General features: G+C 43.3%; 1 protein-coding gene across 2 annotated transcripts in view; it reads left to right on the plus strand.

Annotated features, from left to right (window-relative positions):
- ZNF142 (zinc finger protein 142) overlaps window positions 1–23,234 on the plus strand; it is a 28,571-nt gene extending 5,337 nt beyond the window's left edge. For both annotated transcript variants that reach the window (XM_088472356.1, XM_088472358.1), the window contains exons 2-9: window positions 6,018–6,306; window positions 6,393–7,025; window positions 7,198–7,383; window positions 9,046–9,864; window positions 12,783–12,960; window positions 15,353–18,518; window positions 21,610–21,715; window positions 22,236–23,234. In XM_088472356.1, coding sequence (XP_088328482.1) covers window positions 6,018–6,306; window positions 6,393–7,025; window positions 7,198–7,383; window positions 9,046–9,864; window positions 12,783–12,960; window positions 15,353–18,518; window positions 21,610–21,715; window positions 22,236–22,708 — 5,850 coding nt within the window. In that variant the 3' untranslated portion in view covers window positions 22,709–23,234. The remainder of the gene's footprint in view (window positions 1–6,017; window positions 6,307–6,392; window positions 7,026–7,197; window positions 7,384–9,045; window positions 9,865–12,782; window positions 12,961–15,352; window positions 18,519–21,609; window positions 21,716–22,235) is intronic.
- Window positions 23,235–23,770: the final 536 nt, after the last annotated feature.

Here is a 23,770-nt window from a genome sequence, read left to right on the forward strand (position 1 = left end):
ATTACTGTCACGGCTCCGGTACAGGAACCTTCCTGGGCTTGTGTCGCTAAGGCGCTTACAACCTTAGTGGGCCAGTTAGCTCCGCCACCTGCTTTTTCCCAGATGGGATTGTCCCAGCAGTCAGTGGTGTCGTCAGCCATGCAGGGTTTCCCGAGACAACTGATGGTACCCCACAGTCTCCCTATTTCCCCTCCCCAGGTTTCACAGGAGCTTGCTTGGGTTAATTCGCTGACAAATTCAGTACAGCATTTGTCGGAAGTGTTACAAAGGGAGTCTGTGTTGCGGCCTGTGGCGTCTCTGTCTGCTCCTTATGAGGATGACGGCGTGACGTCCGATGATGGGGAAATTCTGGCTCTATCTGACCAAGAACCTCTCCGTACTAAAGAGTCGGACGCTAAGTCCAAGGTTTATATTCCTGGCCTTATTCGGGCAGTCCGCACGGCTTTAGTTATTGAGGATGATGAATCTCCAGTGTCCAAGTCCAAATATGCCTTTTTTAAGGATATTAAGGGTGACGCCACAGTGTTTCCTCTTTCGGGTCAGTTAGTAGACCATTTAGAGGAGGCGTGGAAACACCCCGTAAAACGGTATCGGCCTCAGAGGCGCTTAGCCGTGGCTTATCCGTTCGCTGACAGTTATTCTTCTAAGTGGGAATCCCCTCCACAGGTGGATTCTCATGTGACACGCCTAGTCCGAAGTGCTACTTTGCCCATGCCTTCCATGTCCTCCTTGAAGGATGCTACGGACCGCAAGGTGGAAATCTGCCTAAAGTCCATTTATTCCCTTGCGGGGGGGGGGGGGGGGGGGCATCCAGACCGGCTATGGCCGTGTGTTGGGTAGCCAGAGCTATGGAGCGCTGGGCTGATAGTTTGGAAGCGTCTTTGGATTCAGACTGTTCGGCTGAACAGGCCTAGTTGGTGGGAAATGACCGGGATTCGGCCACTTACATCAATGAAGCGGCCTTGGATATCAGTATCCTCACCTCTAGGATTTTATCTGCAGCTGTTGCTGCTCGTCGCACCTTATGGTTGTGATCTTGGAAAGCGGACGCTGATTCCAAAAAGGGCTTAGAAGCTTTGCCTTTTAATGGAGAAGTCCTATTTGGTCCGGATCTGGACAAAATTGTGGCCACGCTGGCAGCAGCCAAATCTGCATGTCTCCTGTCTGCTGCGGTCCCTTCAAGTTCTGGTACGCCGGCCTTACAGGGCCCAGGGTAGGACTCAAGCACAGTCTTTTCCCAGTCAGGCTGGGCCCAAGAAATCGGCCAAGCCCAGGAAACAGGCCTGGAGTACCAGACGTCCGGCCCCTAAGTCAGATGACAAATCTGCGGCCTGACGGTCCGGGCCTCCCTTTGGGGGATCCCAAAGTGGGAGGCCACCTGCTTCAGTTCGCCCAGTGTTGGTCGATAACCACGACAGACAATTGGGTTCACGAGGTGGTTTCTCACGGGTATGCCCTCTCCTTTCGGCACAGGCCCCCATCCCGGATCTTCACCACAGGCCTTCCATTAGACCAAAACAAAGCCTTGGAACTGCGGAAGGTTTTGCACACTATGCTCCAGGCTGGAGTTATAGTGCCTGTTCCATTCTCCCAGAGGGGCCAGGGTTTCTATTCCAATCTATTTTTGGTGCATAAACCCAATGGGTCGTACCGTACAATACTCAACCTCATGGCCCTCAACAAGTCCTTGTGGGTGCTTTGGTTTCGGATGGAGACCCTACGGTCCATAATTCTGGTGCTGGAACCTGGGGATTACATGGTGTCATTGGACATACAGGACGCTTATCTGCATGTCCCTATTCTTTTGCGCCATCAGCAGTTCCTCAGGTTTGCAATCCGCAATGATCACTTCCAGTTCCGGGCGCTATCTTTTGGCCTGGCGACAGCACCACGAGTGTTCACCAAGGTCATGGCGGCTCACCTGCGGATGCAGGGAGTCCGCATGTTACCGTATCTGGACGACCTTCTGTTGGTGGCGGGATCTCCAGAGCTTCTTCTACGCCATTTGGACCTGACGATTGTAGTACTGCAACGTCACGGCTGGTTGATAAACTGGCAAAAGTCCACCCTGATCCCGTCTCATTCTGCACCTCGGGGTCTTGTTGGACTCCAGGCAGCAGCGGTTCTTTGTGACGGTGGTAAAGATCTCTGCTTTGCAGTTGAGGGTGCGCAGTTGTCAGTGTTGCCGAGTGTCTCTGCACTCGGCGATGATGTTGCTGGGCTCCATGGTGTCAGTATTCGACATGGTGGAATATGCCCAGTTTCACTCCAGACCTCTTCAGCAATTGATCCTGTCCAAATGGAATGGACTGCCTCAGAGTCTAAAGTCCCAGACGATGGTGCTGACTCCGAAGGTTCGCCTGTCTCTAGCCTGGTGGTTGCAGACGACACACCTCAACAAGGGTCGCCCATTTTGGATGGCGAACTGGGTCCTGTTAACAACGGACGCCAGTCTTCGGGGCTGGGGAGCTGTCACGGGTCCACACTTGTCCCAGGGCAGGTGGACTCAGGCCGAAAAGGAGCTTCCAATAAACATCTTGGCACTCTGCGCGGTTTTCAATGCTCTCCAGCAGGCACATCGGGTTCTCCAAGGTCACCCCATGCAGGTCCAGTCGGACAACTCTACCACCGTGGCCTACATAAATCGACAAGGAGGAACCCGAAGTCGGGCGGCACTCGCAGAGGTGTCCCGCATCCTGGTCTGGGCGGAGCGCAATCTCCAGGCTGTATCAGCAGTATTCATCCCGGGAGTCCTCAACTGGGAAGCGGATTTTCTCAGTCGGCAGGACGTACATCCGGGAGAATGGTCTTTGCACCAGGACGACTTTCAACTTCTGGTGGACAGGTGGGGTCTTCCAGAGATAGACCTCATGGCGTCACGGCACAACAACAAGTTGTCGGTGTAAGGGTCTCGAACAAGAGACGAAAAGGCATCTCTGGTGGATGCTCTGTCCGTCCAGTGGACGTTCCAGTTCGCCTATCTCTTTCCTCCGTTTTCCCTTCTTCCGCGGGTAATCCGGAAATTCAAACAGGAAGGGGGTACACTCCTGTTGATAGCTCCCGAGTGGCCCAGGCGGCATTGGTTCTCGGACCTCCAGAGTCTGTCCGTGGACATTCCTCTGCGGTTGCCGCTGCGACCGGACCTGCTATCACAGGGTCCTTGTCTTCACCTGGACCTGGCTCGGACGTCTTTGACGGCGTGGCTGTTGAGACGGCCATGTTAAAGTCCAGGGGGTTTTCCAGCTCTGTGGTGGAAACCATGCTAAGAGCTCGGCAGCCATCCTCTGCAAGGATACACCATCGTGTGTGGCATACGTTCTTCCAGTGGTTTCGACCGAGAGGTTATGCCCCTCGGGAGTTCTGTCTGTCTAGAGTGTTCGCTTTCCTACAGGCGGGGATAGACCATGGGCTTCGCCTTGCTTCCCTGAAAGTTCAGGTGTCTGCCCTGTCAGTCTGGTTCCATCGTAGGATTGCTGCGCTCCCTGATGTGCGCACCGTTATGCAAGGTGTTCTTCGCATTCAGCCACCTTTTGTTCCACCGGTGGCTCCTTTGTATTTGGCTGTGGTCCTGAGAGCTCTCCAGGGACCTCCGTTTGAACTGGGCTCAGTGAACCTTAAATGGCTTACAGCAAAAAACAATATTCCTTCTGGCCATTGCTTCGGCCTGACGTGTTTCTGACTTAGGGGCTCTCTCCTGTAGACCCCCTTTTCTGATTTTTCGTAGGAACAAGGCGGTGCTGCGTATTCCGAAAGTTGTTTCAAGTTTCCACATCAACGAGGAAATCGTTGTGCCAGCTTTTAACTCACCTGATCTTTCAGTGGATGAGGCCACTTTGGAAGTTGTGCAGGCCTTAAGGATTTATGTTGACCGCACTTCTTCTTTTAGGAAGTCGGACGCTTTGTTTGTCCTCTATGGCTTCCGTAAAAAGGGTTGGCCTGCTTCAAAGCAAACTTTGGCAGGTTGGATTCGTATGGCTATTTCAGAAGCTTATCTTTATGAAGGCCTTCCGGTTCCTACCTCTGTGAGGGCACATTCCACTAGGTCTGTGGGTCCTTCGTGGGCAGCTCGACGTGGTGCATCTGCAGTCCAGATCTGCAAGGCTGCCACGTGGTCCTCTGTCCATACCTTTGTGAGGTATTACGCTTTTGACACCTTTGCCTCTCAGGATGCTTCCTTCGGGCGGCAGATTCTCCTTTCAGCACATGAGCAATCCCCACCCTTAAAGGATACTGCTTTGGGACATCCCCAAGGTATCCTGTGGATACCCTATGGACCCTGATGTTGAAAATATGAGATATGGTAAGAACTTACCTTAGTTATCTCTATTGCTACGAAGTCCATAGGGTTCCACAGGACTCCAGCCCTGTCGCACCTGTGCTGCAGATGGGCTTTACTCTGGTCACCGTTTTTTTTCCGTCTCCCTCTGGAGAGAATGTGATTCTTGTGTGTGTCCAGATCTTTCTTCTTTCTCTTCCTTCTCCTCCGGCTTATGGCTTGGTACGTAACTGAGATGCCTTGGCTCGGGGGCGGGGTATAGGAGGGGGACCCTAATGCATCCTGGGAGGCTGAAAACTTAACTGTATGGTGCCCGATGCCTGACGTCATCACCTATACCCCAAGGTATCCTGTGGAACCCTATGGACTTCGTAGAAATAGAGATAACAAAAGTAAGTTCTTACCATATCTCATATTATAGCATGTGTGGATACAGAAGACGAAATATGCCATCTATAAATAGTATAATTATCCCTTTGCTTGTTTGCAGCATTGTTAATGATTTTATTGTGTTTTCTATTTTTCCGAGGGGTGTTCTGGTTATTGCAACATGTTGCTTAGATCACACAACTAATGCTACATTAACACGGGACGATTTTCCTGAACGACATTAACGATATCGTTCAACGATAAATCGTTCATAGAAGTTTTTTTTATGCAGTTATCTATATCTATGGTCGACCGTACATGCAGGCCAACTTGGACTATTTTGTCAAGATTTACCTGTAAAGACATGACTTCACTGAAATATCTATCATAGATCTCTATCAGTGTGTACACCCAAAATCGTTTGCCCTGCACTACAGAAAGTTGGAGGGAAATCTATCGGCGATATCTTTGGTTGTGCAGGTTGTACAGTGTGTATGCAGCATTAGGGCCTGGTTCAGAGATTGAAGCAATGGCAATATTTACGCAGTTGAGCAATTATTGGTGATCTGCGCATATATATACGTAAAGTTCCATTACCATCGGTGGTCGCAATGAGGATTTGTCCACAGAGTGATCGAAAGTCAGGGAGCATTTGGGGAAGATAACGGGTGAGTGGCGCTCAAAATACCGTTGTGTTGCAACCATTTTGGGGGCGTGTCGTAGAATGCGATTGTGATCTTGTATGCAGAAAAAACGGCTCCGGTGTCTGAGTTTCGGTGGTCATTCTGGGTAACGATAGGCTTACACAGAATTCTGATAATTGACTGATCTGTGAACTATGCTGCGTCTTTGTACTTAGTCGTTTGGATTAGCAAAGCCACTGGTGGGCGTCTCAATTCATATCCCGGTGGCCACGACATTTGCATAGTTTGGCACAGTCGCTGCATACAAATTCACAGCATCATTGGCGTGCAGCTCTGAATCAGGCCCTAAGACTCCATATGCACATTGATTGCAGAAATAGTGAATTGGCATGTATTAACTGTTACACTATATTTGCTAAAATAAAGGACAGAGGAGTAGATTTACTAACCCTTGGAGAGAGATAAAGTACCAACGTATCAGCTCCTAACTTTCGTTTTTCAAACACAACCTGTAAAGTGACAGGAGCTGATTGGTTGATACTTTAACTCTTTCCAAGGCTTAGTCCATCTCCCCCAGAGTTTATTTTATCAACCAAGCTATTGGAGTATTAAATCAGATTGAAGATGTTGTTTTTTTTTTTTTTTTCCCAGAAAAATGTCTGTATATTAATGCTCACAATTGATGTAAAAATCATTAAATGGTTTAATTTTTTTCTTTTTATTTGCAGATTTTAAACATCAGACTGTGGAAGGGTCATAGCGGAGCATGGCACACTATGGAAAATGTCAGTGGTTGGGCAGGAAAGTCATTTGAACAGTTGGTGCTACAAATCGTAGCTGGTGCAGAGAACCAAATGGAGGATACAGTTAAGGAAACTGCTTCCAATGAGAACAAAGCTGTATGTGATTCTAGCTGCGTCCAAGTTGAGGTGACCAACCCGATGAATGCTAGGTCTCTGAATACAGCTGAACAGCCAGAGTCCAGGTCTTCTGAAATGGAATGTACCGATAATACTGGCAAGTCATTCATACTCTTTTGTATTCACGTTTTTTTTTCACTTTATCAGTCACTCCTTTATTAACTCTTTTATCTGTCTATCCAGGTAAGTCGGACATAGTTTCAGCTTCCCCCGATGCCTGCCTATTATATAAGGACACTTACTATCAATTTGCAGACTGCGAGACACCAGAATGTCCCAGTAATTCCTGTAGTGACTCCGTCATCACCACGAAGGACCAAGTTACTATCAGGCATGAGGAAAACTCTTCTGAAGTGGAAAAGGTTGCCTTCTTCTGTCCAATTTGTTATAAAGAATTCAGGACACCCACTGAACTAAAGGAACATTTCAAAAGCCACCCTTCCCCACCTCAAGACTTCAAGTGCTGGCAGGGTGGCTGCATATTCACCGCACAAGACTTTAAGAAATTTCAGTCTCATCTGAGGCGGGAGCATAAATTGTCACCTGTGACTTGTTCTCACCGTACCTGCCGCCTTCTGTTCCCAAGCCGCGAGGAGATGTCCCAACACTTTCGCAACCATTTTCCATTTCACTGTAACCATTGTGACTTTGTCGGCTCCAACACAAAAGTGTTCTGTCAGCATATGAAGTCTCATTCTAGACCAGAACAAACACATTTAGCTCTAGAAAAATCTCAATTCAAAAAGCTATCTCCACTGATATCTCTTACAGCTGATCCAACAACGGAGAGCCCAGATCAGATCATATCCCAGTATAGTAAGTACACATACGACTGTTTATTACTTCTAAACCCATATTGCCATTCTCCGGATCAAAACAAATACTATTTAAGAAAAGTTAACCTTGTCAGACTTTGTGTTTTTTTGCCCTTTTTTTTTTTTTAATATTAAAAAATTATATGTGTATAATATGGCAAAATATTTTTTAGATGAAGTCGATTCCATATCCATCCTCGCACGCAGAAAACGCAGGAAAACATTGACTCGGAAAAAAGAAACGGAAAATCCTGAACAGAGCAGTGAGGATGAAAATGAAAGTGATCATGTTGTAAAGAAAAGTGCAAAGAGACAACAGGTCATTCGTACTGTCAAAAATATGGATTCTTCTTTTAAAGGTACCATTGGCGATGCCCCTTGTTTTTCCAAGACTGTAGAAAAGTCCCAGCATGTAAGATGGATTTCATTCTAGCCATTCTGATTTTTCTTTCTGGCTCAGTTATTTTCTTATTTCAAAAATATAAAAAGTTGACTAACAAAATGATTCAACCACAACTGTTTAAATGTAGATATTGGTTCATATGGCAAAAGTGCTAATGCATAGTGCTAAATTGTATTTATCTTTAAATGTAATTGTAATTAATGTTTTATCTAGCCAATAATTTATATATTTCTTTATTTTTACTTTTCTAACTTATTTTTATGTGGGGAAGGGGAGGTATTCAAGCACAGAACTTTACACATATTAAGCATTCTTTAGAAGCAACATGAAAATTGCCTTTTGAGGATAGTTATTCCTTATGCATGGTTAGAGGGCAGGTATAGGGTACAGTTAAAGTTGTGACTCCACAAAGGAATATTTTTGAGAAACACCTAATTGTTTAATGGGGTGATTTTCTGTGTGACGCACGGGACATTTACATGCACTCAAGTATGTGAACTGTTTCTAAACCACAACTTTTTTTATTCTGGTGTCCAAGTCAGAGCTGCTGTGTATAACAGAGTTTTTAAAAATTCCAGAAGGAACTGTTTACTGTAGTGACATATTTCTGGTGTATATTTTCTACCAACAAAGTTTTTAAGACTTGGACACCAAACAAATAATAATTGTGGTATAGAAACCGTTCACATAATTGAATGCATGTAAATGTAGCGTGCTCCACACTGATAATCGCCTAATGGAGTACAGTAGAGAGTATCCTTCTGACTTAGAGGGTATATTTACTAAAGTGATAGTTTTTAGAAGTGGAGATGTAACTCGTGGCAACCTATCAGATTCTAGCTATTATTTCTAGAACAGTGGTCCTCAGGACCCCACACAGTTCATGTTTTCCAGGTCACCTAGCAGGTGCACAGGTGTAGTCATTACTCACTGACACATTTTAAAAGATCCACAGGTGGAGCTAATTATTTCACATGTGATTCTGTGAGGAGACCTGGAAAACATGACCTGTTTGGGGTACTGAGGACCGAGTTTGAGAACCTGTGTTCTAGAATGTGCTAGACAATGTTAAGTAGAATGTGATTTGTTGCTATGGGCAACATCTCTACTTCCATAAACCCACTCTTTAGTATACCCCTTAGTGTCAGGAGAAAATGAATCCAAAGTAGTATGAATGCTGTTTAGTATTTTTATACACATCTAAGTATGGCAGATTAGAGTATGCAGACAAGAGTCAAATATGCATAGTTTATTACTATATCCTGTTGCTATTGTATATTATTGCTCTAAACTGAGGTGCACAATAGAGGGTAGTGAAAAAAACTGAATGTAGAACACAATTAATTGAAAGTATGAATTGTATTGACTTTTTATTGACCCTGTATGTAAATCGCAAATGTACAAAAGGCTTTAAATGCAATAATAGTAAATTTAGGTTGCACTACAAAACAAAGTTTTGTTGCTTTGAGTAACAGCCTTTTCCTGTGATTGTTCCCGGATTGTGGAACATTATTTAATTCTGATAATTCAGTGTGATTTGCAAACTGTTGTTGTAAATTCCAGTGTGATGTCCTTGGGAGAGATATATTCTCTAATTTTTCTCTGGCTCTTCCTTTAGGTGTAGGGACTGTTGACAATGGCAAGGAGCATCTGTTTAAGACCCACATGTGTCCAGAGTGTAAGCGCTGCTTCAAGAAAAGGACCCACTTGGCCGACCACCTCCACCTGCACTTTCCTGACCCAAACCTCCAGTGCCCAAACTGTTGCAAGTTTTTCACCAGCCGTAATAAGTTGAAGATCCATATGATGAGGGAGGCTGGCGAGAAGGTCCATCGCTGCTCACTATGTGACTACAGTTCTGTAGAGAGAAATTCCCTGAATCGTCACATGGCGAGCATCCATGAGGGGGTGTCTAATTTCTATTCTGACACATACGCCTGTCCGGTATGCCAGGAGGTCTTTAAACTTAGCCAAGCTCTGAAGGATCACATGAAAGGACACAAAACTGAACAGAAGATGCTGTTGTGTTTTGAGCAGGGCTGTGACCAAGCTGTGTCTGATCGTAAAGAGTTCCTCCGACACCTGAAGGAATTGCATGCAATCCAGGCAGTGGAGTGCAGGTACCATGCCTGCTCACTGCTCTTCAGGAGCCGCGAGGAGATGGAACAGCACCGCAAGAACCACTATGCCTTCCACTGCCAGGAATGTGACTTTGTTTGCTCCAATAAACACGTTTTCCGCAAGCACAAGAAGCGTGGGCATCCGGGTACAGAAGAGCTGGCGTGCCGCTTCTGTCCTTATAAGAGCTTTAATCCAGTGGAATATGCTGACCATGTGGGCAAAATGCATGCTAATGAGAAGATTCACCGATGCGAGGACTGTGACTTTGCCACTGCACACAAGAGGGTCCTGATACGGCACATATTATTACACACCGGTAACGTGATAACATTTTCTAGTTTTTTTCTTTTTTCTAATGCTCATATTTGCACAATCTCTTTACAGCCAACGACGCTAAATAACAGATTCTGAATCCTACAGACCTCTTTACATTGAGAAATATTAATAGCAGCACTTAACTTTCCTGTCTCTTAAAGGGATGCTGTGGGATGGTTAATAAGGAGCTGCAAGTACTTCCGTCCTATTGAGGAAAATAGTCTACTATAAGCTTGGAAGATACAGTAGTTGGCTTTTGTGATAAGAATGAGTGTTCAGGTGTACTGATGGAAAAACTCACTGACCTGACTAAATTTGTCGGCACTTAGTTCATATAAATCCCAGCACAAGTGCAGCATAGTCACAGTTGAGAATCCGTTTTATGTAGAAGTGTTACTGTACAATGTGCAATATACATCGTCTTCTCCACTATGTATTTCATTTAGTACAGTTTGTGCTCCATTTCTGATTTCTTCTATATTTGCGTATTTGTCACACTTAATTGTTTCAGATCTTCAAACAAAACTGAAATGATCATTTTATTTATTGAAGGATAAAAAATGATTCAACATTTATATTACCCATGTGAAAAATGTACTGCGCCCCTCCTCCCCCCTGCAACCAAACGCTTCTGATATCTGGAGATCAGTCTTTCACATCCCTGTGAGGAATTTTGTCCCACTCTTCCTTACAGAATTGCTTTTATTCAGCCACATTGGACGGTTTTCGATCATGAACTGCCTGTTTAAGGTCCTTCTGCCACAGTATCTCAATTGGATTCAAGCCAGGACATTGACTAGGCCACTCCAAAACCTTCATTTTATTTTGCCATTCAGAGGGTGACTTAATCTTGTGCTTTAAACCATTGTCTTGCTGCATAACCCAGTTGCTGATGACCAGACATTCTCTCTTTATCACTCTCCAAAGCTTAGTATATCAGCCCATATGTGTGATGTTTTCTATAAATAAATAGCTATTTGTTAATACATCCATTTTATCTATTTATGAGTCCGTGTAACCAGTGCAGTTTCTCGCTCTGTGTGATGGTGTCTATGTATTGCATGTGGGCACACTGTATACATTCACACACCCGTACACATATTTTGATGATTATTGTGTGGGGTTGCAAATTTTCCCTTCTTTTTTTGAGCCTATTGTTGCCAAGCGCAGAGTTTCATTTAACTGGCTGTTGTTGGATAATCATTTTCCTTCAATAAATGAAATGATCATTTAAAAACCGTATTTTGTATTTACTTAGGTTGTCTTTATCTTATATACAAATATGCTTGACGATCTGAAACAAGTGTGACATATATGCAAAAATAGAAGAAATCAGGAAAGGAGGAAAAACTTTTTCACGCCACTGTATATCATTACATCTATATATTTAATACCGTGTTTCAGTGGTTCTCAAACTCTGTCCCCAGGACCCCAAACAGTTCATGTTTTCCAGGTCTCCTGTGAATCTTTACATTGTGACAGTTGGTCATACATCTGTAGTTTAATACAGTATGTAGCTGCGCACTGATATACAGTATTAACAACTGTCACGATTTAAAGATCTACAGGTGACCTGGAAAACATGAACTCTTTGGGGTCTTGAGGACCGAGTTTGAGAACCACCGCCTTACTTTATCTAATACATATAATTTGCTTCGTCCTTTTGTCCGGAACGCTCTTTGAATTTGAATACCTCAAAGACTAATTAAGATATTCATTTGATTCTTTGGCGACGGCTTTCAATCAGCAATAAATTACAGAATTTGGAATAAAATCGATTAAAAACAAAAAATCACCAAATGCCAAAAATGGGCGTGGCTACGTGGATGGCTCAGAATCCGTTTCTGAGCTATCTAACAAAATTATTCTGACTGCCAATAACAAAGATATGCACTCTTGGTTCATGAAGAGTCTGAGCAATATTGTAGTGTGGATACTATGGTAACGGATGACAAGGAAACCATATTCAATTTTCCAACTGAGTTCTTGAACGAGCAAACACCTTCAGGCATGCCCCCACATAAGCTATACCTACAAGTCGGTAATGCTATTGTAATGCTTATTAGAAAGGCTGTCACATCGCTGACCTCATCGGATGACGTCTTATCAGCCTTCACTATCCCAGACCCCACTGTGACCCATAATCTTCCCACACTGGGCTGTCCACCCGGACTGTCACAGCGCTGACGTCTGCTGTGAAACAAGCGCAGGCGCCCTTTCCCGGCAGCTTTCCTCCCCACTTCCCTTGGGGAATACATGGCTGAAAACGAGGAGGCAGAGCCAGCTGCAGGGCTGAGACTGAGAATGAAGTTTGCAGCCATAGTGCAGCTGGCATTGTAGGTACTTCTGGAAATGTTTCTGTATATAAGTGTATGTGTGTGTATTTCTATGTTTCAGTGTATGTACCTATATTTCTGCTTATATGTATATATGTGTAAATATGTACATGAGGGTCTTTATGTGGGTGTTTTTATATGTATATTAGTGTATGTATATGAGTATATGTGTACCTATGTAATAAAGCATGTAAAGTATAGTCCTGGGTACAACTTGGCGAAATGTTTGCCACGGGCATACTAGTCAGTATAAGGATAATTCCGCCACACAGTTGCTTTCTCCAGTGCCCTGGAATTGCAATCTTCAGTTACATGTTAACTTACCCTATCCAGACAACAGGGATTATTTCATAATAACCTGATGCAATGGGCAGAAATGTTCTGTGACACATTACAAAGCATCACATTCTAAATGCCACCTTTAGTGCAGTTTAAAAATTAGCACAATAAACAGACTTCTGCCATCGAATCAGTTTTTTGGAAAGTAATGGATGCATTGAACTTTCTGTAACTTATATCATAATGGTGGAAACATGTTACTGAATACAATGGTCTGAATGAAATTCGCTCTTTTTTTTGTCAGGTGAGAAACCACATAAATGCAGCCAGTGTGACTTCATGTGCCGAGACATCAGTTACCTTTCTAAACACATGCTAACTCACTCCACGGACAAGAACTATATGTGCACAGAATGCGGATACATCACTAAATGGAAACACTATCTGAATGTGCACATGCGCAAACACAGCGGAGACCTCAGGTCAGTGTTTTACAACAGACACTGTCTTCTCCACACTGTATATCATCTTGTACGTCATTACATCTATATATTTATTACCGTATTTTATCAGCTTGAGAATAATGGCGATGCATAGGGGGCGATTCCATTTTTTTTAGAAGCCCCCCGCTGGGCATCTATACGAATAGGCGCCCAGCGGAGCAATTCAATTGTTGCTCGGTTCAGGTGCCTATCGCTGCTGTGGGAATAAACTTTTTCTTGCATGTTCCTGAGGTGCGAGAAAAAAATGTGTCCAAAGTCCATTTTTTTGGAGACCCTAATAGTGGTTTCAGCACCCAAAACCACTTCTTTAGATAAATACTAATGGGCGCCCAAACTGAGAAAAAATGTAATTGCTTTGTATAGACGCCCAGCAGGAGGCAGCTACAACAGTTTAATTGCAGCTATAGTGTCCCAGAATTCCATGCTTCAGCACAGGATGTGTGTAACAGGAAGGCTTGTTGGGGGGGACACTGGAGTTACACTGGGGTATATATGGTGGTGTGTGGAGCCTGGCACTTTAAATCTTGAGATCGAAGATTAAACAGATGTGTATACTATGAATGCACAAAAAGCTGAGAACAAGAACAAACCACAAACAATATACTATACATTGAGAACAACAATATATTAGCAGCACTAATTGTGTCTATCAGATATACAATAAAACAACATACACCTTACAAACCCCATTGTTATGAGGATTCAATATGGGCTTGTATGCTATCATAACCTGTTTGAAAATCCACACTGTGACATTTAAGAACAGTAAGCACTTCAAGTGTAAAGGGAACTGGGAAAATATTGAATATAACACATTGTGGATAGGGGATGCTGTATATGGAGTACTATAATTAAAACTACTGAATTTAGCATGTGTAAATCCTCACAATGGGTTATATTTACTAAAGTGAGCATTTTTAGAAGTGTAGATGTTGCCCATAGCAACCAATCAGATTCTAAGTAACAATTAACTTGCACCTTCTAGAAGATAATAGCTAGAATCTGATTGGTTGCTATGGGCAACATCTCCATTTCTAATAACTCATTTTAGTAAATTTACTCCAATGTGTGGTATATTTATATATGGAGGAAATGAGACCCATGTATTATGAATAAGGATCTTTTTATTGAGACATATGAATAGCCCTAATAAGGGTAATTAAACTGTCTTTCTATACATAGCAATGGTGATAAGTAACAGTTTATATGGGGATACATAAAATGGAGTATGATATTTAGGACACCTAAATTAAACCCCTGATTGAATATAGGGCCTGATTCAGAGCTGGACACTCTGACCAGAGCGCTCGCTCTAAATCAGGGCCCTCCTACCTAAAAATGGAGCGGCCTCCCTTATGCGAGCGGCCATAAAGATGGTCGCGATGGTCAAGACTATCGCGACCATCGGGCTTGCGACGAGACCTTGCGGTAGGGTCTCGCTGCCGCAAGCCCAGGAGTGCTTTTGGCTCTATCAGAGCCAGAAGCACTCCCACTGACATCACTAGAGATGTCAGTGGGGCCGGCCCCAGACGGTAGGCGTTCCCATGGGAACGCCTCCGTCTGGGCAGCAACGCCCCCAGAACGCCCACCAAAGGGGGCGTGCTGTCAGTCACCATCGACAGCACGCCCCCTTTGGTGCGAGACCCATAGCGACAGCCAAATGCGGGTCTCACGCATGCGCACGACGGAGCTCCCTCCGTCGTGTGCATGCGCATTAGGGCACCATCGACCCGCTTGCGAGCGCTCAGCGCTCGCGAGCAGGTCTGAATTAGGCCCATAGAGCATAAGTTGACTGTAAGACCTCGTTGAATTCATAGCTACAACAATATATCCCATTATCTGGGTAATGTAGTAAGAATTTAATTGAACTCACAATCTACAATGGGGAGTCGGTGATCCTCAGGGCATTATGCTTGAACCGTTATAAGTCCAATTCATATGTGGCTCATTTTTTATTTGACTACGTAGTAATTATATTGATAAATTATACTGCTAATAACACTGCATATAGATGGTCTACATTGCACAGCCTTATTTTAATGTTTTCCTTCTGAATATTTTATTTTATTTAGCTGTTTTTAAAGAAATAGCCACTTAGTGGAAATATTAATATGTTCTATTTTATATGATATTCAAAATTAGAAACATGATTTTGTGCACCCCTTAGACTACTTCTGTAATGTCTTATGCATTTTTTTACTGTTGATACATTTACGGAAGTTGGTAGAATTATATTGTTATAAAATAAAAACAATTATTTGTCATACTTTCAGAAGGGAAAACAAAATGAATTGTAATATTTTTCACAATATTTATATTTTTTCTCTCCTTGCACACATGCTTTATATATCCTCTGTCTCATATTCGCCAGATACCACTGCAATCAGTGTTCGTACCGCTGTCACCGCGCAGACCAGCTGAGCAGCCACAAGCTCCGGCACCAGGGAAAGACTCTCATCTGTGAAATATGTGGATTTGGTTGTAAGCGCAAGAGCGAGCTCCAGAAACACATGCAAGCCAAGCATTTACAGTCCTCCCAGATACCAATGTACCAGTGTCAGCACTGCAGCTATCAGACAAAGTACAAACAAACTTTGCGCAACCACGAGAATGGCAAACACACCAAGCATAGAGAGTTTCGCTGTGCACTATGCTCCTTCCGCACTTTCAGCAACACCAGTCTCTTCTTCCACAAACGCAAGTCACATGGGTACGTTCCAGGGGATCAGGAGTGGCTGGAGAAGTATGCCACCAAGCAGCAGGAGATTAACCAGGCAGACCTGCTGTTTCCTTACAAAGTGGAAGTGGCTGCCCCTAGAAAACAGTCTTCCTCTGTTGAAAAACAGGCACAGAAAGGTAATCCTGGGGAGTTAGATAGTCAGGCGCAGGAAAACGTAAATGAACAGACCTCTGAATGTTTGCAGGTTAAAGGTCTTACTGAAACAGCTGGACATGCCAACATTTCAGTGACAGAGGAATCTTTATTGGCTGCTATTACGCTGGAACCAGTTGAAACGTGCAGCATAGAAATGGAAGACTTTCCAGTACAACTTGAGCTGTCTGCAGCATCCAATGACCTTTTGGTCAAAGAGACCGCTGTAGAGACTTTAGTTCATTGTGAAGCTGCTCTTCCTACAAGGGGCGAGATTCTGTGCTTTTCTGAGACTTTGACAGTCGAGGACCATGTGAACTGTGGACAGGACTATGAGGAGGAGGCCGACTCTCAAGCAGATGATCAAGAGAAGATTGAGAATTGTATAACAGTCCAGTACAACCAAGAGCCAATTTTATGCGAACTTAATGACAAATGTGAGGAGTTACCCATCCACATGAATGGTAATCTAGAACTCCAGCCTGTAGACATCCCAGTTGAAGTACAGGAGTCCTGGGCAGATGTTGTGAAGGATGGAGTACAGTTGACCATAGTATGTGAATCCAATGGTCTTAATGAAAGCAACATTCAGGAAATAGAAACCTCTACTGTCTCTTTAGACCAACCAGATGAAAGCAGCAGACCGGAGTCCATTCTGAAAGCTTTGAGAAAGCAGGACAAGGAACAAGCAGAGACTCTTGTTCTTGAAGGCAGAGTCCAGATGTTGGTAGTCCAGTCAAGCAGTCAAGTTTACAGATGTGAGAAGTGCTCTTACATTACCAAGAAAAAAAGATGTATTGACCAACACGCCAAATCTGGCTGCCACATGCAAAAATCTTCTTTAGTGTGTGACAAATGTGGAGCCAGTTTTAAACAACAGAGAGGACTCAATACCCACATACTTAAGAAATGTCCAGTAATACTTAAAAATAAAAGGGCTTGCCTTAAGGCAAAAATGTCAGCGGAGATGATGGGTCAAGATAGCGAGCGTCACTTAAGAGACAATCGTGTTAACACCAGATCTGCTGAGGAAGTCCTTCCTGCTCTTCAAGAATCCAACATTCCCACAAACTGTCTAGAATCTGCTGTACAATTATCCCCATGTCAGGACTTTGTTCAGGAACAAGTTAAGGAAAGCATCCCTGACCGAATACTAGATAATGAAGAAATGGACACAGTGTTATCTTCAGCACCATCAGAAGACCATAGGAATACTGACTTGGGACATGTGGAAAGTCAGAAGTACAGATTTGAGGAAGGAAAGTTCCGCTGTATGTTTTGCTCGTACTCATGCACTAGAGAATGTACTATAAGCTGTCATGTGAACGAGAACTGCCGGGAGTTGAGGATGGTTACATGTACTCTTTGTCCTTTAGTCTTACGCTCAGAGGCAGCCATGAGAAAACATCAGCAGGAGAAGCACAAAGGACTGGAGAGCAGTCAGGAAAATGAACATCTATCAGAGAGCTCTGCAGATGAGGAGAGCCAATATACAGATGACGAATTTCAAGGAAACAATGGAGAGATTAGCAAAGCAGTGAATGACTCGCATAGCACCTGTAGACTTTCTTGTTTCACTTGTCCTTTTACATGTACTCAAGAACGGGCCATGAGAACACACAAGAAAAAGGGATGTTTAAAGGAAGGAGAGCTCCAGTGCTCCTTGTGCTCCTTTAGATGTATGTCTAAAGCAGCTCTAGAACGTCACAGAGAACTTCACAAGAAATATTCTAGGAATAGAAAGCAGCTCCAGTGCAAACACTGCAATTTCATCTGCAAGCAGCCACGCTGTATGAAGCAGCATGAGCGGATCCGCCATGAAGGAGTAAAACCTCACTGCTGTCGATACTGTGATTTCAGCACAACACGGCGTTACCGCCTGGAAGCTCATGAATCTCTGCACACTGGAGTTGGGCGAATATCCTGCAATTCCTGTAGTCGGACTTTCGGCACAAACTCTAAGCTCAGGCTGCACCAAAGGAGAGTTCACGAGAAACAGCCTACTCATTTCTGCAAACTTTGTGACTATAGTGGTTACAGTCAGAATGATGTTGCTCGGCACATGGGCAGTTGCCATACTGGTGAACCTGCCTTTCCCTGCACTGTTTGCCAGTCCACTTTCAGTTCTGAGGCTGCACTCAAGCAGCACATACTGCGGAAACACCAGGAGAAAGCGACTCATGAATGTTCACAGTGCCCGTTTTCCTGCCACAGTCAGGCCACGCTTCGATGCCATGTTCAGAAACTGCATCTACAGTTAGTATGCAGTATCTGCAAGGAGACTTTCTCGCGCAGGCAGGACATGGAGGAGCACCGCAAATCTCACTTTTCTCACCATTGTCAGCAATGCCAATTTGCAGCTAAAGACCGACAGCAGCTTGTGCATCACTATGCGGAAGCACATGAAACATCAGCACTGCCTGGTGCAGAGGGAGAAGAGGGACCTCTGCGTTGTCCTTTCTGCTCATTCTCCTGTCGTCATCAACTAGTGTATGACCATCACGTCAAAGGCCATGGAGCAACCCGTGTCTATAAGTGCTCAGACTGCGAGTATAGCACAAGGAACAAGCAGAAGATCACTTGGCATAGCCGAATCCACACGGGTGAGAAGCCATATAAGTGTCACCTCTGCACTTATGCCTGCGCAGATCCTTCACGTCTTAAAGTAAGAATATTTTATTTTATTACTAAAAAAAGCGTATAGAGAGCATTTTTAATAAATTGTGACAACTGAAAAAAATATGTATGGTTTACGTGTACCTTGCTGCTGCTCTGAAGTTACTGATGTAGGTCAAGAAATTCACATATTAACACCTACAGTACTGTAGTATATTTCTGTGACATCACTGCCTATATTTCTTTATGTAAAATCGCCAGTTCTTGCAGGGCAATTCTCATTAGCAAAGAGATGTCAAGTCTTCACTGGTTCATCTCTACCTCTCTATTGCAAAGTGATGCAGGTTCTGCACTATTAAAAAGTTTTGTTTTGGTATTTTAAATCCAAAAGCAAATTGTAGAGTGAACAGTATACAGATGCCAGTATGTATTTAAAATGAATAATTATAAAATAATATGCTATTTTATCTTACTGTGACATTGTACTGCAGTGTATATTATAAGAAAAACACAATTATATCTTTGTTTGTGGTAATAGGTTGCCGATACAAAATTAGGAGGGTTCAACGGATAAGCCCACACCCCCCATCCTTGTAAGAATCCTCAAATTTCAAGGATATTTATTACCAAAGAGACTCCACGTCTGTCACTCAGGGGGCGATTCAATTGTTTTCACCAGCGGATGGTAGTGCCTGGCACCCAACGAAGCAATTTTGTTGCTGGTGCCGGCATTTCTGCTCGCGCCCCCCTGAGGAGGCGAGCAGAATTGTGCGATAATACCTGGTTTTGGGCGCTCAAACAGGAGTTTGGGTGTCCTAATCCAGACTTTAGATGAGTTTAGCCGTTTACATTGAACTTGGTCTATTTACCCGCAAAGAGCGCGAAAATTAATGGGCGCCCAAAGCAATTTAATTGCAACATTAGGCTCCCATTAATTATAGCCACTTACAAAACAATTGCCCGTAAAAAAATGTGCAGACGCACTTTGCTTTTACTTTTCTGTAAATGCTCCTGTAGAAATGCTTAGGGCATTTATAGATGTATGCCCACATACCGGTATTGGCACCTGCTCCCAAAGATGGGTCTGCACCCAGATTTGTGAGATTGCGGTCTGACTGGAAATGTGAGCAGTGAAAGGAGTGAAAATGGCATTTTAAAGACCCTTCTACTTGCACTTTAAAGGTGCCCAAACACATACCGATATACTTACGATCCGACGATGTGTCCGATTTCCATGGAAATTCTCCCCGGCAGCTCAGCACACGATCAGCATACGATATGCTGTCTAATCTTCATCCGATCTCCTGCCTGCAGACTTTTTTATAGTGCATTGTGTCCTAGATTGTCAGATCTGCAGTACAGCACTGCAGATCTGACGATGCGATGTGCGTCCTGCAGGGGCGCGCATCGTGATCGTGAGTGGGGACTCACGATTTTTACGCATTTTTTACCCGATCTGTCGTTCCAATGTGTCGAAATCAGCCAGATCGGGAAAAAAATCGATGTGTGTGGGCACCTTAAGAGACACTTTTTACTCTTCCATCACTGATGGGCTCATTTACGTCTTACAGATGTGTCTTCCTATACATATCCATTTTGCATCATGTGGCACGAGGCGCCTGGTGCCACCCACTTGCAGTGATTCCCATGCTGCATACTTTTTTTTCTAAATTTTGCTACTCTTTCCTCAAGTTTGCGTCTCTGCCTCCTATAAGTGTACTAGGTATTTAGGTTTGTTAATTGGTATAAAGTCACAGATAAAGCACAATTATGCATTGTGCAGGGCATTCATATTAGACCTTTTGCTTCTTAGTTTGCTTAGAGACATTGGGCCTGATTCAGAGCCGGACGCGATTTGCGCTCGCTCGTTCAGAAAAAGGGGCCGGCTATTTAAATTGAGCGCTCGCTCTTTGTGGTCTGTTGACGCCTCTATGTCTGAGCGAGCGAACAAAACATGCGCTCGCTATTTTGTAAAGACGCCCCCTGGCCGCTCGCATCCTACGTCATCTCCGCTTTTCCGTCAATTTTTCTATTGTTTTCTTCAATTTTGCATATTCGCTTGCTTATAGTGTACTATGTACGTAGGGTTAGTGTTTCTGGGCGCCTAGGTCACAAAGTCTATGGTGCACTAAACGGGGCTGCTTGGTGTGATTTGAGGATAGGTGTATGTGGACACATCTGTATGGAGAGTTTATCGGGGCTGTCTCTATTTCATATGACACTTGTGTGTCTGGATGTTTTTATTGCATCAGTTGGAATGTGCTCTACCATGTAAAATGTGTATAGTAGGTGCAAAAGGTGCCACATTAAAAATTACTCCCGGTTGCTGGTACCCACAAAATTAAAGTCCATTTATACATCACCTAAATGTGACTTCTACACATCCCTCATACAAATAATCTTTTATATTCTGACTGCATATTGCCTACACTCAGAACAGCACAGCCTCGTCCAGTCCCTTCCATTACATAATGTAAGCTCTTACGAGCAGGGTCCTCTACTCTCTTGTGCTTCTCCTTACTTTACTTTCATCTACTTCTTACTCCCCACTAGGGCACCTAACACTTGGTTGCTTATGCTCTGCTGCTTATCTGGGTGTTATGATCACTAATGTAGCAATATATATTATCCATGTCCTGGTCCTGCATTCTATTGTACTGTACTGCAAGTCACTGGCCACCTAATTGTTCATGTACTTTGTAAGGCACTGAGGAACACTTATGGCGCCATATAAATAAATGATGATAATAATAATGTAGGTGAACATAATGCACTTTTTCATTGTGGTGCAAGATAGAGAAGCTTAGAGGTCTTTTGTCATCTCCCTCTCCACCCATTTACAATCCTATTGTCTCTATACATTTTAACTGCTGTTCCTACTTCTCGTTTATGTATGCTTGTAAATCTCTACAATGTCAGCTTCTGTATGGTACATCTATTCTAGTTGTACCTGCTTCTGTGTGCTTTCCATCTTATGTTAAATTAAATTATAAGAAGGTCTCCTTTCACTAAAGCTTCATGAGTATAGTAAAACTTAAGTTACTTGAGATATATTATTTTACTTTGATACATAATAATATCCAACAGCAGCATTATTTACATGCCGTATTATACCATAACATTGTACCTTTCTTTCTTAGTATCATATGCGAATCCACAAGGATGAGAAGAACTACCTGTGCCCAGAATGTGGATACAAATGCAAATGGATGAACCAGCTGAAATATCACATGACCAAACACACAGGTAAAGGGAAAAGCATTGTGCTTGTAAGGACTAGGGTTCCTCTTCATCTTACGTTTAGGAAGAGGTAAATAACCTGATAATCCAGAGTAGAGTTAAGTCCCAGAAAGACTGACAGGATATACTGTCACTTGTAGCTCTACAACCGCTTTTGGGGACAAGGATATATAACCAAGGTTCTCAAATGTGGTCCTAAACAGGTCATGTTCAAGGTTACCTTAATAATGGACAAGTAAATGTATTTCCTCCGTCAGATTGAAATTCTGAAACTGACCTGTTGGGGGTACTCTAAGCCTGCAGCTGAGAAACACTAGTGTAAGCCTCAGGACATTATATTGCAGCTAATCCAGGCAATTACTTGCTCTATAAATTGCAACAGTAATGACTGGTTTGTTCACTCTTCTTTGTAAGTTAGGACATGGATTTGGTTAGGATAAGATCAGAAGGATCTGGTGCTGATGCCATCGCTGTCACCAAATACATGCCTGTTACTTTTCTTTCTCACATCATTCTCCATTTTCAGGTCTGAAGCCATACCAATGCGAGGAATGTGATTACTGCACAAACCGAGCCGATGCTCTCCGTGTACACCGGGAGACTCGTCACCGAGATGTCCGCTCCTTTATCTGTGAGCAGTGCGGCAAGGCATTTAAGACTCGCTTTCTGCTGAAAACACACTTGAAGAAGCACAGCGAGGAAAAGCCATATGTCTGCAACATGTGCCAGCGTGGCTTCCGCTGGCCTGCTGGTTTACGCCATCACTACCTCACCCACACAAACCAGCATCCTTTCTTCTGCCAGTACTGCTCGTACAGGGCCAAGCAGAAGTTCCAAGTGGTTAAGCATATACAGCGGCATCACCCCAATCATCAAGACCTTGCAAAAGGTGTAGGGAAGGAGCCATATTTACTCTCTGTCCTGGGCCGTGACACAGGGTTTCAGCAGACTCCAGAGTGTGACAGGGAAACTCTATCTGCAAAAACATCCTTAGCTTAAAAGAAGATTTAACTATTTTAAGTGAATTACGATTTATAACAATTTGCTTTTAATGTAAGGTACTGTCATAAAAATAAGGTACTGTCATTACAAAAGGTCCCAATGTTTGGGGCAGGTGATGCTGCCCTTGGAATCGTAACCTTTGACAACTGGCTCATAACTGCCACTGGTATTTCTGGATGAATTCTCAATTCTCTGTTTTACAGAACATCGGCTGGAAAGCTGCTGATGTTGTGCTATCTTAAATGTATTGTGTGTATTTAAGTTATTTAGTTTAACTTCTAGCATGTTTGCAGATATACTTTAATTTAAACAATTGCCCTGTGTAAGTACGTTCTGTCAGCTGAATACTTGCTAGAGCACAGGATGTGACTGCCTTGTTCTCTGCTCCTCCGCAAGTTTCATAATAAAGGAGCAGACATAATTCTTCTCCCAATCTCACTGTTTATTTACCATTTGACAGAAAAACTAGGCCAGCAACTGATATCAGCGATAAATAATAAAGTTCTGTTTTGGAAATGTTTTATTTCCAGTGTTTATTTGCATTTATTTATTATGTGACATTTAATTTTATCATAATCAACTTTTTTGCACATTGCCCAATATAGGACTTTCTTATAAAAGTTTGCTGCTGTCATTACATTGGTACCAGCATCTTAATGTACAATTGAATGTATTTGATTTTCATAGGAATATAATTAATTAAACCAGTTAATATTTCCTGCAAGCATTGATTATCAGTCACACTAAGTACATGATGACGAGTTGATGTAAGTAGATTTGCTGAGCATATGTTGTGTATTTTCGCACTGCGAATGATCCGGAGCCAAACGTATGTAAGTGGTGGCTGTGCACAGTTCTGAGTTTGTGTGAATACACCTGTTTCAGATGCATCTTATGCACCTTCTATAGAGCTGGTGACAATGCACACTAACTATTATTGTACAACTCAGCATATGAACAATTATACGCCTTTAGTTCTGTACATGTAATGTAAGAGCAAATACCCCTGACTTGTATTCAACTCTGAATCAGCTCCTAGGTTCACTTATTTATTTTTTG

Source organism: Taudactylus pleione, unplaced genomic scaffold, assembly GCF_031769625.1.
Source record: "Taudactylus pleione unplaced genomic scaffold, aTauple2 ptg000122l, whole genome shotgun sequence".
Classification (NCBI taxonomy): Eukaryota; Metazoa; Chordata; class Amphibia; order Anura; family Myobatrachidae; genus Taudactylus; species Taudactylus pleione.